Source organism: Corticium candelabrum, chromosome 4, assembly GCF_963422355.1.
Source record: "Corticium candelabrum chromosome 4, ooCorCand1.1, whole genome shotgun sequence".
NCBI classification, from domain to species: Eukaryota; Metazoa; Porifera; class Homoscleromorpha; order Homosclerophorida; family Plakinidae; genus Corticium; species Corticium candelabrum.
In genome coordinates this window covers 7430909-7448276 of record NC_085088.1, presented here as the reverse complement: position 1 = coordinate 7448276, position 17368 = coordinate 7430909, and the positions used below count along the sequence as shown (strand labels likewise).

Here is a 17368-nt window from a genome sequence, read left to right as displayed (position 1 = left end):
CAATAACGTAATTATCAATACCTGTCTGATGGGGGGGATTGGAAATAAGAGGTGAGCATAACTTGTGTACACGGCTTTCTGAGGAAGAAGTCTTACTTCTGTGGCTTAATTCTGTAAAGAAGTCTAATGTAGATTGCTCTTCAGTAGATGATTGTGCATGGTATGATTCTGACAGAAAGAAGTGTCCTTATTTGTCTAATAAGGAATAAGGTAAGTCAGCAGTTTAAAAATTTGTTTCTCAAGAGAGATCGAGAAATGTTTATTGAATAAGAGAAGTATGTTTTCGCCGAGGCTCTGAGCAAAACTGGTTAATTAAGAGTGTTTTCGAGATTTGATCCACATAATATCAGCAACTGAGTATACTGCAATTGTTGCCAGGGAGAAAATGGAAATTTATTGTCAAAACACTTTCAGTCAAAATTCACTACCAATACATCAACAAAATCAACTCTCACCTGAGATCATTTCTGTCTTTCGTGTTTGGTTTTAATCTTGTCTAATACTTTGGCACTTGTGTCATTCTTTCCGTTTTACACATCTATCTCTGTTGTTTTTAAATGTATTCATTTTACTAATCTGGTTTGCAAGCATTTACTGCTGCAGTATAAATCTGTTTATTTTGTAGACTTCCTGTTTAGCAGTCTCTAATAACTTGGTGATGTATCTAATAGTAGCAATTGTGTTCTTATAGCTCCAAGTCATGGCCCAGTTTTTTGCTGCTAATGGCTCACATATTCTTATGTTCTACTATGAATGTGGGAAAGTTGATGAAGGAAAGGGAACTGCCACTAGTGCTAAACCTAAACCTAAAGTATATGTGACTGATGGGAGAAAGGAGGCATTCACAGGGTTGTGTGTTTTCTTCATCAGAACGACACCCAAAGCCATCACTCCAGCGAATGTGAACCAAGAGGTTTGTGTCAACGTTTGCTAAATGTAAAGTATATATCAAACTAAATGATTGCTATCAAGTGTATTGGCGTTTCATAAATGTGTGTGTACACTGTTGTTGTTGTTGTTGTTGTTGGTGGTGGTGGTGGTGGTGGTGTGTGTGTGTGTGTGTGTGGTGTGATAGCTCAGTTGGTTAGAGAGTCACCTTATGGAGTGATTACATCCGGGACCTTGCAGGTTCAAGTCACAGTGATGGCGAGCTATGACATAATTTCATTGGGCAAGAAACTTAGACACAATTTCCTCTGTCGACTCAGGAGTATAAATGAGTACCTGGTCTTTGACTGGGGTGGCACTTCGGGTGCCCACACCACAGTTGGTGTCGCAGTTGGTGCTCCTGCGAGCACCTGGCCAGGCTCCAGGAGATTGCTTAGCACGGCCCATAGCTCCTGCTTAGTGCACAGGAACCCAGCCATCTGGCGGGGGGCATTACCGTTTAACGGCAGCTTCTTATCCATTTGCCTTGTGTGTGTGTGTGTGTGTGTGTGTGTGTGTGTGTGTGTGTGTGTGTGTGTGTGTGTGGTGTGTGTGTGTGTGTGTGTGGTGTGTGTGTGTGTGTGTGTGTGTGCGTGCGCGCGTGGTGTGTGTGTGTGTGTGTGTGCGCGCGCGCGCGCGTGCGTGCGTGCGTGCGTGCGTGCGTGCGTGCGTGCGTGCGTGCGTGCGTGTGTGTGTGTGTGTGTGTGTGTGTGTGTGTGTGTGTGTGTGTGTGTGTGTGTGTTGTTCTTGCCATTGGCATCATCTGTTCATAATTCACAACAACAAAAAACATAAGTTTTAACAGTAATCCATCAGCATGCCATGTTTTCTACATTGTGCTGTGAGAGAATGTATATGTTAACTTAGTGGCTTGCATAAGTGTGCATATGCAGTAACGTAGATAATGTCTGTTGATCAGATAATATATATGATCATTATGTGGACAGGTTAATTTTGGTGTTCTGGAAAGTCGGAATGGTGATGGTTTACTTGGAGCTATGGAAAGTCTTCTAAATACAATATACATACCAGCACTTGCTCAAGTTTCCAGTTGGGGCGAGTTAAATAACAAGAACGGGCAGTCAGTGCGTGATGACTTTCTTGGCAAACTGGACGCTTTTGTTTCTGTTCTTTCTGGAGCTAGAACGACTATTTCAGAGAAAGTTACTCTCTCCCCGTGTCAACTGGTTGATGTATCAGCTTTGGCATCTCCAGCAGGGCTGCTTGCTGCTGCTCATTCTCCAGAGACAGTTGAGGCTTTAGAAGTCACTATGACAACATGGTGCAAAGAGATAGAACAGATGCTAGCCAAAAGTGAACAGATGAGGAAGGAGGCAGATGATATTGGACCCAAAGCTGAACTGGAACACTGGAAGAAGAGAACAGGCAAATTCAACTCACTTCTGAGCAGGTTAAGGAGTCAGGAATGCCGGTCTGTTGTGAGTGCACTTACTGCTGCCAAGTCAAAGACCCTTGTTGTAAGTTTATTGCCACAGTTCATCTTCACTTGTTTATTCTTAACTTAATAACCAATTTGATGCATTACAAACGCCAGCTACTAGTTTGACTAAAGTCTCAAGTGAATGAGTTAAAAGTCTAATCAGTGACTGGGCATTCCGTGCCAATCTAACATTTGTTTGGTGTTCTTGATTCTGTTTTCAGTTGGTGCTCATCCCATACCATGCATTTCCACCTTATACAAGGCAACATTTATGATTTGTCAAATGAAAGTTTGGTTTCCTAAAATTAAGGAAGGTTATAGTCATATTAGTTACATCATGTTATTCTATTACTTTGTATGGTTTATTAAATAGTTTTGACTTGCTGCTCATGTCTAGTATCTTGTGTATGGAACAGGTTGTTTCTTTCTAAAAATAGTGACTTCCTATGACCTTGTAAGTATGGCCGTGAACTTCACCGATTGCTAAAGAAACTCTTTCCTGAAAAATTAAATAGCAGCATGCAGTTGAATCGTTTGAATATTCTGAATGAGTGATATAATGGTGAAATGACCACGTTTGGTTTGATACTGCATTTTAGAAAAAGTTGTCAAGATTTGTTCTTTTTCAACAGAGTAATTAGGTGACATTATTAGCATCAGGACACCAACAGGTTTTAGGTATACTATTGAAATTGCTAGCTTGTGTTTGTCAAGAGATGTGGTTCAAAAAGTTATAGATAGATGTGTGTCACATGTTGTATTGTGTTCGTGCACAGTGACTGCAGTGACTTCTTTTTTGTTGATTAGTTATTATTATACTATTGTTTTCTGTTTAATTTTCTACTTTGGTTAGAATACAGTGTAACTGCGTGTTTATTGTTGTAGGTTTGGAGAGACCTTGATGCTCGCATTACTGATGCAGCTAATGAAGCTAAAGACAACGTAAAATTCCTCTACACCCTGGAGAAATACTGTGAACCTTTGTACAAGAGTGATCCGGTTTGTTCTTGGTTTCAAGTGTTGTGCTTTGTCATTTATGACTGCTTTGTATTGATTCATTTAGGTGAGTATGGTAGAGTCTATTCCTGGTCTGATGAATGCCATTCGGATGATCAACACGTACTCCAGATATTACAACACACCAGAGCGGATGACAGCCCTCTTTGTGAAAGTTACTAATCAAATGATCACTGCATGTCGAAGCTATATCACTGACAATGGCTTCAAAAAAGTGTGGGAACAGGATGATCGAGAAGTCTCTTTGAAGCTCCGTGCATGCATACAATTGAACAAACAGTATCAAAGCTGCTTTCATCAAACAAAGCAAAACCTGGCTGAGCAGCCTGATGAGCGCCCTTTTGAGTTCAGTGAGATGTACATTTTTGGAAAGTTTGATGCGTTCACACGTCGACTTGACAAAATCATAGAGGTAATAGAGACTATAAGAGTTTATTTCCCGCTTACTCTTTCTAAACTTGAAGGCATTGAGCCAATTGCTGGCAAATACAACCTGATCGCAACAACCATAAAGAAGAAACCATACAATCCATTGTATCACAGAAAACTTGATTTTGACATGGATTATGAAGAGTTTCGTTCCAATGTTGCAGAGATGCACAATCAGCTTCAGATATTCTTAGATCAGAGTTTTGAACACATTCCATCAACTGAACGAGCCTTGAAGCTACTTCAACGATTTGAAAATTTGGCAATTCCAGGTCTGGACATTCAAGCCAAGTACCAACGTATTCTCATGCATTACATGAGAGACATTGATGCAATACAAAAATTGTACACAAAGCAGAAGAAGGATCCTCCAACAGAGTCGGATCTTTCTCCAGTTGCAGGCAAGATTGCCTGGGCACGGCAGCTGTTTCGACGAATTGATGAACCAATGACCATTTTCCGTCAATTTCAAGACCTCATGAAGTCACAGCAAGCCAAGAAGATGATCAAACATTACAACAAGTTGGGAAAAGTCTTACTAGAATACGAGATGCTCTACCACAATGCATGGCTACAGCAAATAGAACTTGTCAATGGTGGTCTCAATGCATCCATTCTTGTGAGGCATCCCAAGAATGAACAGCAGCTTTATGTAAACTTTGATCCTGCAATTCTAACTCTTGTAAGAGAAGCAGACTCTATGGAGAGGATTGGCTTAGAAGTTCCAGAACTGGCAAGAAACTTGCGTGCAAGGGAGCAACAGCTGAAGAAAAATTTTGCTGAACTTGATCTTCTGTTGGCTGAAAACGTTCGAGTAAGGAATAGAGTTCTACCAGTATTAGGTCAGCTTATGGTTCCACACCTTGCACTAGTGGATTCTGCTCTAGAACCCGGTCTCAGTGATTTGACATGGACATCAATGACTGTGGATCACTTTATTAGCAGTGTGCGTGCTGCATTGAGAGATGCAGAAGTGCTTCTTGATGGAGTTGATGATATATGCCACTTTCGCATTGAAAAGGCATTTGATGATATGACAGCAGTTCAGTTGTGTGAAATTCCTGATGGAGAGGCCTGGACTATTGATCAGTTTCTGTCCAGAACTGAAGAATTATGTTCACTTGGTTCAACAGTGTTAGAGACCAATAGTATGCTTGCTGAGAAGGCTGTGGAAGATCTTATCTCTTTGCTCCTTGGTGCCAACGATGATGGTGTACCTGAGGATACACAACCCCTTCTTTTACCTATTGAACCTATTGGAGAGGATGGAATTGGGGGTGGCGCAGTACCATCTCACAATGCAAGCGCTAAGAGAAAGACTGCAGCTAGTCGGGCTGGTGTTCGATCATCATCGGCTGTTAGCTTAGAAGAGTCTTTAGCAAAACCAGTTCCAGGTCAAGCTGCTCTGGAAAGACAAAGGCAACTAAAAAGAGAACTGCGTGAAGCAGCGCAAGATCTGAGAGTGCATTTTAACCACCGGTGTGTGGACACACTCCTGAGATTGATGAAATCAACGTTAGACATGTTGAAACGGTCTGTATCATCAAGTTCTTTTAACGTGTATGGCGACTCTGATGATTCACGTTATGAGAACAGAGTTATATTCAGAGGAGACGTTACTCTGGCCATTCCAAACATTGTCATGCAGCCGGGGCTAGATGAAATTCAGCAAGCAGTCAACAAAGCAGCACAATTTATTGTTAGTGTTGCAAAAGAAGTTCTTCAATGGGGGCAAACTCGGGTACAAATTACCCCATTGCATGATGATAGTGATGAAGATAGAAGAGAGAGTATTCTTTTGGATGAGGTAGCTCATGTTAGTCAGTCTCAGATTGCTAAACTTGATCGTGGTACCAGAGCAGATATGGCAGATGTCAAAAGCACTGCTACCATTACAAAAGTGATCCCACCATTGAGAAACTATTACAAGTATGTCTCAGAGAACAGGGACATGGTCAAGTCAGTGTCTATGTTGTCAACTGCTATTAATTCGACAAAGCAGAATGTCATAGATGCACTAGAGCAGTTCAAAAACTATGGAGAACTTTGGCAGTCAAATGTAGAAACCACTCTAGCTGAGTTTTTGGAACGTGAGCCAAACCTGAGTGAATTCCAGAGTCGGATTAGGCACTATGAACAGCTTGACAGTCTTATACTAAGTGAACCTGAAACTGTTGCGGTTGGCGCAATTTGTCTTTATACGGAGTCTCTCAAGATTTCACTTACAGCTGAAACCAAACAATGGAAGGTTGCTTATGGACGCAGTTGCAATCAGACATATGCTACCACGATGTCAGAGATGTTTGCTCAATTGGATGACCTTAGTCATCGTCTTGGCCGGGCTATTAAAGATCTTGATGATGTACGAGGTGCAATGGTTGCCTTACAAGAAATCCGTGAGAACCAGATTCGGATTGACATGACCATAGGGCCAATAGAGGAGTCATACTTTATGCTGAATCGATCTCAGATAGCTGTGCCAAGAGAAGAAGCTGAGAAAGTTGATACCCTACGTTACACGTGGGAAAGGCTACTAGCTCAATCAGTGGAAGTTCAGGATAATCTCCTAAAAATTCAGCCCAAATTTAAAGGCAATCTCCTTGAAAACGTTTCTGTGTTCTGTGATGATGTGAAGACCTTTACAAAAGATTATGATGAACTAGGGCCCATGGCTGTAGGCGTACCTCCCCGAGAAGCTAGCGAGCGTTTGCAGGTTTACCAAAGTCGCTTTGATGAACTCTGGCGCAGATTCCTCACTTACAGTGGTGGAGAAGAGCTGTTTGGCTTACCTGTTACGGATTATCCAACTCTACAACGAATTAAGAAAGAATTGACTCTCCTGCAAAAGCTTTATGGCTTGTACAATGCTGTTGTTGACAGCGTTGACGGTTACTATGATATTCTTTGGGGTGAAGTCGACATCGACAAGATCAACAACGAGTTGCTGGAATTTCAAAACCGTTGTAGGAAGCTACCTCGAGCCATGAAAGACTGGCAAGCATTTCTGGACTTGAAGAAGAGGATTGATGACTTCAACGAAACGTGCCCTTTGCTGGAGTTAATGGCACATAAAGCAATGAAACAACGTCATTGGGATCGTTTAGAACAGATCACCAATCACAAGTTTGATGTTGAATCTGAGAATTTCCAACTACGCAACATTATGGAAGCACCACTGCTGCAAAATAAGGAGGACATTGAGGACGTTTGCATTGCAGCTGTCAAAGAAATGGACATTGAGGCTAAACTGAAGGGTGTCATTACTGAATGGAGTGCACAGGTACTACAATTTTCGTCTTTCAAAAACAGGGGAGACTTGTTACTACAAGGCGAGGCCATGACTGAGACAGTGACGTTGATGGAAGACAGCTTGATGGTACTGGCTTCTTTGATGAGTAACCGCTACAATGCTCCTTTTAAGAAAGACATTCAGTTATGGGTTCACAAACTTACTCGTACAACCGAGATTACTGAGAATTGGCTGATTGTTCAGAATTTATGGATATACTTGGAGGCTGTTTTTGTGGGTGGAGACATTGCCAAACAGCTGCCTAAGGAAGCTAAGCGATTTCAGAACATTGACAAGTCATGGTTGAAGATCATGACAAGGGCTCATGAAGTATCCAACGTTGTCCAGTGTTGTGTAGGAGATGAAACGCTTGGACAGCTACTTCCACATCTGTTAGAGCAGCTGGAATTGTGCCAGAAGTCGCTGACTGGTTACTTGGAGAAAAAACGCTTGGTCTTCCCTCGATTCTTCTTCGTTTCAGATCCAGCTCTGCTTGAAATCCTTGGTCAAGCAAGTGATTCTCACACAATTCAGGCTCATCTGCTCGGTGTTTTTGATAACGTAAAGAACGTCGTATTTCACGAAAAAGACTATGATCGCATCTTGTCATTCTCTTCTCGCGAAGGAGAAACCATGGAACTGGACAAGGCAGTTATGGCTCAAGGTAACGTAGAGATTTGGTTAGGTACTTTGTTAAACGGAGTCAAAATGTCCATTCATTCTGTTGTACGTACCTCGTCTCAAGCAATCGAAGATCCTAGTTTCAATCTTCTTGATTTTCTTGCCAACTCTGTGTCTCAGGTGGGTCTTCTTGGCTTGCAAATGTTGTGGACAAGAGACTCTGAAGCTGCATTGACCAACGCTCGCACAGATAAGAAAATCATGCAAACAACCAACCAATATTTTCTTGATATGCTCAATAGTCTTATTGAGATGACTCTGCAAGACCTACAGCCTATGGACCGCACAAAGTACGAGACATTCATCACAATCCACGTTCATCAGCGCGACATTTTTGACCACCTCGTGCGTATGCACGTCCGAATACCATCCGATTTTGAGTGGCTGAAGCAGTCCCGTTTCTACTTTACGGATGAAACGGACCAATGCCTGATTAAGATCACAGACGTCAATTTTACATACCAAAACGAATTCTTAGGATGCACCGAACGTCTTGTAATTACGCCATTGACCGATCGATGCTACATCAGTCTGGCTCAAGCCCTCGGTATGTCTTTGGGAGGCGCCCCTGCAGGACCAGCGGGAACTGGTAAAACCGAAACCGTCAAGGACATGGGCAGAGCCTTGGGGAAATATGTCGTAGTATTTAACTGTTCTGATCAAATGGACTACCGTGGCCTTGGTCGTATATACAAAGGCTTGGCGCAGTCGGGTAGTTGGGGTTGTTTTGATGAGTTCAATCGAATTGAGTTACCTGTTCTATCGGTAGCAGCTCAGCAGATTGCTATCGTGTTGTCTTGTAAGAAAGAGCGCAAGCCCGAGTTTCTATTCAGCGATGGAGACATGGTGAAAATGAATCCTGAATTTGGCCTGTTCCTTACGATGAACCCCGGTTACGCGGGAAGGCAAGAACTTCCCGAAAACCTCAAGATTAATTTCCGCCCTGTGGCGATGATGGTCCCCGATCGCCAAATTATTATTCGCGTTAAACTGGCTAGTGCCGGTTTTATAGAGAGCATCCTTTTAGCTTGCAAATTCTACACATTGTACAAGCTCTGTGAGGAGCAGCTGACCAAACAAGTTCACTACGATTTTGGTCTTCGTAATATTCTATCCGTTCTTAGGACATTGGGAACGGTCAAGCGCCAAAACCCGGATGATGGCGAGACGAAGACCGTCATGCGCGTTCTCCGCGATATGAATTTGTCTAAGCTAATCGACGAGGACGAACCTCTCTTTCTCTCCCTCATTAACGATCTGTTTCCTGGCGTCGTTCTCGACAAAGCCGGCTATCCCGAGTTGGAAGCGGCAATTTCCAATCACGTTGAGAAAGCAGGATTAGTCAACCACCCTGCTTGGACCCTCAAGCTCATCCAACTATTCGAAACGCAACGAGTTCGACACGGCATGATGGCGCTCGGGCCGTCGGGAGCAGGCAAGACCTGCTGCATTCACATTCTGATGAAAGCTATGACCGACTGCGGTGAGCCTCATCGCGAAATGCGCATGAATCCAAAAGCCATCACGGCTCCTCAGATGTTCGGTCGCCTCGATGTCGCCACCAACGATTGGACCGACGGCATCTTCTCAACGCTGTGGCGCAAGACGCTTCGGGCGAAGAAAAACGAGCACATTTGGCTCTTACTCGACGGTCCAGTGGACACGTTGTGGATCGAGAATCTCAACTCAGTTCTGGACGATAACAAGACCCTCACGTTAGCTAATGGCGATCGCATTCCGATGGCTCCCTTGTGCAAGATCGTATTCGAGCCACACAACATCGACAATGCTTCACCCGCAACCGTTTCTCGAAACGGCATGGTCTTTATGAGCTCGTCTGCCCTCGACTGGAAGCCGATATTGCAAGGATGGCTCAACACTCGGCCTCCGTTGGAAGCCGAAACGCTTATGTCTCTGTTTCATTCTTGTTTTACTCAGCTCTATCAACACAACCTGACGTCGTTTGTTCCTAAAATGGAGCTGCTCGAGTGCAACTATATCTCTCAGTGCATTGCCCTCATGCAAGGATTAATACCGAAAAAAGAAGACGGATCAAGCGTTGACGCTGGTTATCTTAAACGTGTCTTTGTGTTTACGCTGATGTGGTCTATTGGGGCGTTGCTCGAACTCGACGATCGGGCAAAAATGGAAGAGTTTCTGAGACAAAATGCTAGTCACCTCGACTTTCCTCCCGTCGACCCTTCAACGGGTGATACCATGTTTGAATATGTGGTCAATGAAGATGGACAGTGGCAGCATTGGCTCGAACGAGTACAGGAGTACAAATATCCTGTCGATCACTCGCCCGAATATGCTTCTATCCTCGTACCGAACGTGGACAACGTCAGAACCGACTTTATCATAGACACGTTGGCTAAGCAGCAGAGATCCGTTCTGTTGATTGGTGAGCAAGGCACTGCAAAGACTGTCATGGTCAAAGGCTACTGTGCTCGCTATAACTCGGAAGAGCATCTCTTCAAGAGTCTCAACTTCTCGTCTGCTACAACGTCGTACATTTTCCAGAGAACAATTGAAAGTTACGTAGACAAGAGAATGGGCACCACGTATGGACCACCTGCCGGAAAGAAGATGACGGTATTTGTGGACGACATCAATATGCCTATCATCAACGAGTGGGGTGACCAGCCAACGAACGAGATTGTTCGCCAGACTCTAGAAATGAAAGGATTCTACAACTTGGAGAAACCTGGAGAATTCACAAGCATCGTTGATATTCAGTTTATCGGAGCCATGATTCATCCAGGAGGAGGCAGAAACGACATTCCACAACGTCTCAAACGCCAATTTAGCGTTTTTAACTGTACCCTACCTTCCAATGCATCGATCGACAAGATTTTCAGCGTGATCGGTTGCGGTCACTTCTGTAAGGAGCGAGGCTTTACTTCTGAAATTGTCGAATGCACAGCCAAACTTGTCAGCTGTACCCGCCGCCTTTGGCAAAGCACAAAAGTGAAAATGCTTCCTACTCCAGCCAAGTTTCATTACGTTTTCAATCTACGAGATCTGTCTCGTATATGGGAAGGCATGCTCAATGTCGACAGCGACGTTTGTAATTCTACTGAGGTGCTGTTGTCGTTGTGGAAGCACGAGTGTACTCGCGTCATCGCCGACAGATTTACGACACCAGAAGATACCGAATGGTTTCTGAGAGCTCTTCATAAGGCAGCGGAAGAAGAACTCCCAGCCGATCAGCTCGCACAAATACCAGAAGAACCTTATTTCGTTGACTTTTTGCGAGAAGCACCAGAAATCACGGGAGACGAGCCCGAAGATGCCGATTTCGATGCGCCCAAGATATACGAACGCATTCCTCCTTACGATGAGCTGGAAGAGAAACTTCTCAGTTACATGCAGCAGTACAACGAGACGGTGCGTGGCACAGGTATGGATCTAGTATTCTTCAAAGATGCCATGATGCATCTCGTACGAATATCCCGCATAATACGAACACCTCGAGGAAATGCGTTATTGGTCGGTGTTGGAGGTTCGGGAAAGCAGAGTCTCACTCGCATGGCTTCGTTTGTTGCGGGATACACCAGTTTCCAGATCACCTTGACAAGATCGTACAATACAAACAACTTAATGGATGATCTCAAAGTTCTCTATCGCACATGTGGAGTGAAAGGCAAGGGAGTTTCCTTTATCTTCACAGACAATGAAATCAAAGATGAAAATTTCTTAGAGTATATGAATAACGTTTTGTCGTCCGGTGAAGTATCCAATTTGTTTGCTCGCGATGAACTGGATGAGATTAACAACGAGCTGATTCCTATTATGAAGAAACAGTACCCAAAACGGCCACCCACGCCTGAAAATCTCTATGAGTATTTTCTTTCTCGAGTACGTGGAAACCTACACGTTGTTCTCTGTTTCTCCCCAGTAGGAGAAAAGTTCCGCAATCGATCTCTCAAATTTCCCGGCCTCATATCCGGTTGTACAATGGATTGGTTTAACCGCTGGCCCAAGGACGCCTTGATAGCGGTCGCCAAACATTTCCTATCAGAGTACGACGTCAAGTGCTCTGACACTGTGAAAGCCGAGTTGATACAAACGATGGGTACTATCCAAGACGGTGTGGCAGAGAAATGCGCCGATTATTTTAACCGATATCGCCGTTCGACTCACGTTACGCCAAAGAGTTACTTGTCTTTCCTCAACGGTTATAAGACTATTTACTCGAGCCGTGGTGGCGAAATTGGAGAATTAGCGAGGCGCATGAACACTGGGTTAGACAAGCTCGTGGAAGCGAGCGAATCCGTTTCTCAGCTGTCGAAAGAGCTGGCGGTGAAGGAGAAAGAATTGGCCGTAGCTTCTGCCGAGGCAGAAAAAGTGTTAGCGGAGGTGACCGTTAGTGCCCAGGCGGCCGAGAAAGTGAAAGCTCAAGTTCAGAAAGTCAAAGACAAAGCCCAAGCGATTGTGGACGATATTGCTAAAGACAAAGTTGTTGCGGAGGAGAAACTAGAGAAGGCCAAACCGGCGTTGGAGGAAGCAGAAGCAGCTCTGCAGACGATCAAAGCGGCCGACATCGCTACCGTTCGCAAGTTAGCCAAACCTCCCCATCTCATCATGCGTATTATGGACGCAGTGCTGCTGTTATTCACCCGTCGAATCGATCCAGTAACTCCCGATCCTGATCGACCGTGTTGTAAGCCATCGTGGGGCGAGTCATTGAAGATGATGAGTCAGTCAGGATTTCTCAATTCGCTTATGTCGTTCTCCAAAGACTCGATCAATGAAGAAACTGTTGAATTGTTGGCACCATACCTTGAAGCAGAGGACTACAATTTTGACAACGCCAAGAAAGTGTGCGGTAACGTTGCGGGTTTGTGCTCGTGGACGATGGCAATGTCATTCTTCTACGGCATCAACAAGGAAGTTCTTCCGTTGAAAGCAAATTTGGCAGTTGCGGAGAGTCGTCTTGCTGCCGCCAATTCTGATTTACAGTCAGCTCAAGCACAACTTGACGAAAAGCAGCGAGAATTGAATGAAGTTCAAGCTATGTATGACGAGGCGGTGAGAAAGAGGCAAGCGCTTGTAGACGACGCGGAGACGTGTCGTCGTAAAATGGATGCTGCTTCTGCACTAATCAACGGTTTGGCCGGTGAGAAGACTCGCTGGACAGAGCAAAGCAAAGAGTTTGAAGCACAAACTGCCAGATTGGTCGGAGATGCTTTGCTTTGCACCGGTTTCTTGTCCTATTCCGGTCCGTTCAATCAGGAGTACAGATTGCTTTTGCTTGACATCTGGAAGGTAGAATTGAAACGTCGACAGATCCCGTTTTCAGGCGATATCAACCTTGTCACCATGTTGACAGATTCAGCAACTATCGGTGAATGGAACTTACAAGGTCTACCAAACGACGAACTATCGATACAGAACGGAATTATAGTCACCAAAGCGACTAGGTACCCGCTGCTGATCGATCCTCAGGGTCAAGGCAAAGCTTGGGTAAAGAGCAAAGAAGGAGGCAACGAACTGCAAGTGACGAGTCTCAATCACAAGTACTTCAGAACTCACCTCGAGGACTCTCTATCTTTGGGACGACCGCTTGTGATTGAAGATGTCGGTGAAGAACTCGATCCCGCACTCGACAACGTGCTGGAAAAGAACTTCATAAAGTCAGGATCAACTTTCAAAGTTAAAGTCGGTGACAAGGAAGTGGACGTGATGAAAGGATTTTATCTCTATATTACCACCAAGCTAGCCAATCCTGCATACACACCCGAAGTGTTTGCTCGGACGTCAATAATTGACTTCACCGTTACAATGAAGGGCCTCGGTGATCAGCTGCTGGGTCTTGTCATTCTAAAAGAGAAAAGTGAGCTCGAAAACGAAAAGGTCAAACTGATGCAAGACGTTACGGCGAACAAGAAGAAGATGAAAGAATTAGAAGACAGTCTTTTGTATCGACTCACTAGTACAAAGGGATCGCTGGTTGATGACGAGTCTCTAATTGATGTTTTGCGTACGACAAAGATCACAGCCGAGGATGTCAGTAAGAAGTTAACAATAGCTGCCGAGACGGAGGTGAAGATCACGACCGCTCGTGAGGAGTTCCGTCCCGTCGCTACGCGTGGAAGTATTCTTTATTTCCTCATCGTTGAAATGTCAATGGTTAACGTTATGTATCAGACGGCGTTGGCTCAGTTTTTGGGTCTGTTTGATTTGTCGATGCAGCGGTCCGATAAGTCACCTATCACCGCCAAACGAATTGCCAATATCGTTGAGTACTTGACATTCGCTGTTTTTAAGTACAGCTGCCGTGGCTTGTACGAAACGCACAAATTTCTTTTCACGCTGTTACTTGCTCTCAAGATTGATATGGAGGCAGGGAAAGTGAAACACAAGGAGTTTCAGACGCTTATCAAGGGCGGTGCTGCTCTTGATCTCAATGCCGTTCAGCCTAAGCCGTTCAAGTGGATCAGTGATATGATGTGGCTCAATCTCGTGGAGTTGTCTAAGCTTCCACAGTTTTCTGAAGTTTTGAATCAAATCATTCGCAATGAAAAACTGTGGAAGAGTTGGTTTGAGTCTGATGCACCGGAGGAGGCCACCATTCCCGACGGCTACAGCAATTCACTGGATACGATGAGAAAGCTAATGTTGGTCAGATGTTGGTGTCCCGATCGCGTCTTGCCTCAAGCACGCAAGTACATTGCCGAATCTCTGGGAGTGAAATATGCGGAAGGTGTCATCCTCGACTTGAAGGTGATGTGGGAAGAGAGCACTCCACGTACACCCATGATTTGCTTACTCTCGATGGGATCCGATCCTACAAATTCTATCGAGTCTCTTTCCAAGAGGCACGGCATTGACTTTCGGACTGTTTCGATGGGTCAAGGTCAAGAGGTTCACGCCCGCCGGTTAGTGCAGCAGTTCATGAGTCAAGGAGGTTGGGCTCTTCTGCAGAACTGCCATTTGGCTCTTGATTTTCTGGAAGAGCTGCTGCTTACAGTCGTGGAGACCGAATCGGTCAACGATCAGTTCCGATTGTGGGTAACAACAGAGGAACACAAGAAATTTTCTATCAATCTACTGCAGGTGTCAATCAAATTTACCAACGAGCCACCGCAAGGAATCAAAGCTGGTCTCAAACGCTCGTACACTGGCACCATCACACAAGACACATTAGACGTGAGCAACTTGCCGCAATGGAAGCCTATTCTCTTCGCTGTCGCTTTCCTCCACACGACCGTGCAGGTAGGTCTTCTTTTGCTCTGATTGAGTCAGTCGTTGTGTCCATTAAGACTGTTTTTGTGCTGTGCAACAGGAAAGAAGGAAGTTTGGTGCGCTTGGATGGAATATCCCGTATGAATTCAATCAGGGCGACTTATCTTCGACAATTCAATTCTTCCAGAATCATCTTGACGATATGGACCTGAAGAGAGTTAGCATTAATATAACTCTCGTAATGTATTAATAGAAAATGGTTGATGGCGTTGTTTTGACTTGTCTAGGGTATCTCGTGGAATACCGTGCGCTACATGGTCGGTGAAGTCCAGTATGGTGGCCGAGTGACCGATGACTACGACAAACGGCTTCTCAACACGTTCGCCAAGGTGTCCAAATACCGTTGCCCCTGTTCTTACTCTTGTCGTGTAGAGATTCAAGTAATTCGTTGTAGGTTTGGTTCGGTGAGTTCATGTTTCAACCCTCTTTCAACTTCTACAAAGGCTACAACATCCCTAAATGCCCCAATCATGCTGGTTTTATGGATGCTATTGACCATTTACCTCTTGTCGACACACCCGAGGCGTTTGGACTTCACCCCAACGCCGACATTACGTACCAAGACAACACAGCTCAGACCGTGTTGGACACAATGCTTAGTATTCAGCCGAAAGATAGTGCTTCGGGTGGCGGCGAGACTCGCGAGAGCGTGGTCCAACGACTAGCCGACGATATGTTGAACAAGCTACCAACGTTTTATATTCCTCATGAAGTGAAGGCACGGCTGCAGAAGATGGGTGCAATAGCTCCTATGAATATCTTTCTACGACAGGAGATTGATCGAATGCAGCGCGTCATTGTGTGTGTACAGACCACACTTACCGATCTTAAGTTGGCTATCGACGGTACTATCATAATGAGTGAGGTATGTCACACGGGCAAACATACACACGCGCGCACACACACACACACACACACACACACACACACACACACACACACACACACACACACACACACACTGCAATAGGGACTCACAGGGACATGGACAGACCTACGCAGTCAAACACGGCCAGCTGGGCAGACGGACAGGTGATCCAGGACGCTGCCGCCACTACTATACATACGCAATCAGGCAAGACTTGTGCAAATAACGTGAACCTTGTATGTTGTGACTGTAGAATTTGAGGGATGCTCTGGATAAAATGTATGATGCCAAAGTCCCGGCAGTTTGGCTGAAGGTATTGTACAGTATACCACCGGTGCACCCAATTGTTGCTGTACTTTGTCTTAATCATCCATCTTTTTCACAGATCTCCTGGAAGTCGTCCACTATTGGATTCTGGTTCACGGAGCTCCTAGAACGAGACAGTCAATTTCGGTCTTGGGTCTTTGAGGAACGTCCAAACGTATTCTGGATGACAGGTTTCTTCAACCCTCAAGGCTTCCTTACAGCCATGCGCCAGGAGGTAACGCGCGCTCACAAGGGATGGGCTCTAGACAGCGCGGTCTTGCACAACGAAGTGATTCGTCAGTTCAAGGACGATATCACTACTCCACCTTCGGAGGGTGTTTATGTACACGGCTTGTATCTGGATGGCGCCGGGTGGGACCGTAAAAGCTGTAAACTTGTGGAATCCCCCAATAAGGTTCTCTTCACCAACATGCCTGTCGTATGGATTTATGCTATTCAATCAAGTCAAGGAAAGGACGCGAAGATGTATGAATGTCCTGTTTACAAGAAGCCCAATCGAACCGACTTGACGTACATTACCTCGCTGATGTTGAAGACAACACAGAGTCCAGACCATTGGATCTTACGCGGTGTCGCCTTGCTGTGTGACACAAAGTGAATTCTGTCAGTTAACTCATTTTATCTAATATGTTGCGTTTGTTATGTTTACCACTTTGATATCAAAACTTCACGTGGTATGATATTATGTTTCTAGGCAGTATGTATCAGTATTATTATAGATTGCATTATATCCATTTTGCTCCTCAATCGTGATTCATGATGTGTCACCTTGCTTGTCACTCGTTCAATGTAAATGCCATCGTGCAGGTCCGCATAGGCTGGGGAGTAAGAGGGTTCGAATCTGCTCACCCCCGCTGGCTGGGCGAGTCTTGTATAAGGGCGTTTCCTTTCACAGGATCACAGTTGTTTGCGTTGGCGAAGAATTTGGACACCTCTACTGGGACACGGAGCCGCCAGGCCTGGGGAACCGCATCGAGGCTCAGCCGCTTTTCGTCAGTATCACTAGGTTAAATTTCATTGTTGTCTAGGACTCTTCCTATTAGTAGACCAGTTTCTCTCACACCCGTCCGATTTGACGATAAAATTACAAAGCAGGCCATCAAAGCCTATATGCAATGATCAAGGACCATATGTATAC

The 17368-nt window shown here is 44.8% G+C and overlaps 1 protein-coding gene across 1 annotated transcript; it reads left to right on the top strand.

Moving 5' to 3' along the window:
* Positions 1–705: 705 nt before the first annotated feature.
* On the top strand, positions 706–16977 carry LOC134179087 (dynein axonemal heavy chain 5-like). The gene is made up of 9 exons (XM_062645988.1): positions 706–913; positions 1875–2405; positions 3254–3367; positions 3432–15005; positions 15076–15192; positions 15263–15364; positions 15430–15900; positions 16157–16216; positions 16289–16977. The coding sequence occupies exons 1-9, from the start codon at positions 740–742 to the stop codon at positions 16826–16828; spliced, it is 13683 nt and encodes a 4560-aa protein (XP_062501972.1). The 5' UTR covers positions 706–739; the 3' UTR covers positions 16829–16977.
* The last annotated feature ends 391 nt before the right edge of the window (positions 16978–17368 follow it).

Coding starts and splice junctions, on each gene's coding strand:
- LOC134179087 (XM_062645988.1), top strand. CDS start 740: ATGTTCTACTATGAATGTGGGAAAGTTGATGAAGGAAAGGGAACTGCC. Junction 2,406..3,253: donor CCAAGTCAAAGACCCTTGTT/GTAAGTTTATTG, acceptor TTATTGTTGTAG/GTTTGGAGAGACCTTGATGC. Junction 15,006..15,075: donor TCCTCCACACGACCGTGCAG/GTAGGTCTTCTT, acceptor GCTGTGCAACAG/GAAAGAAGGAAGTTTGGTGC.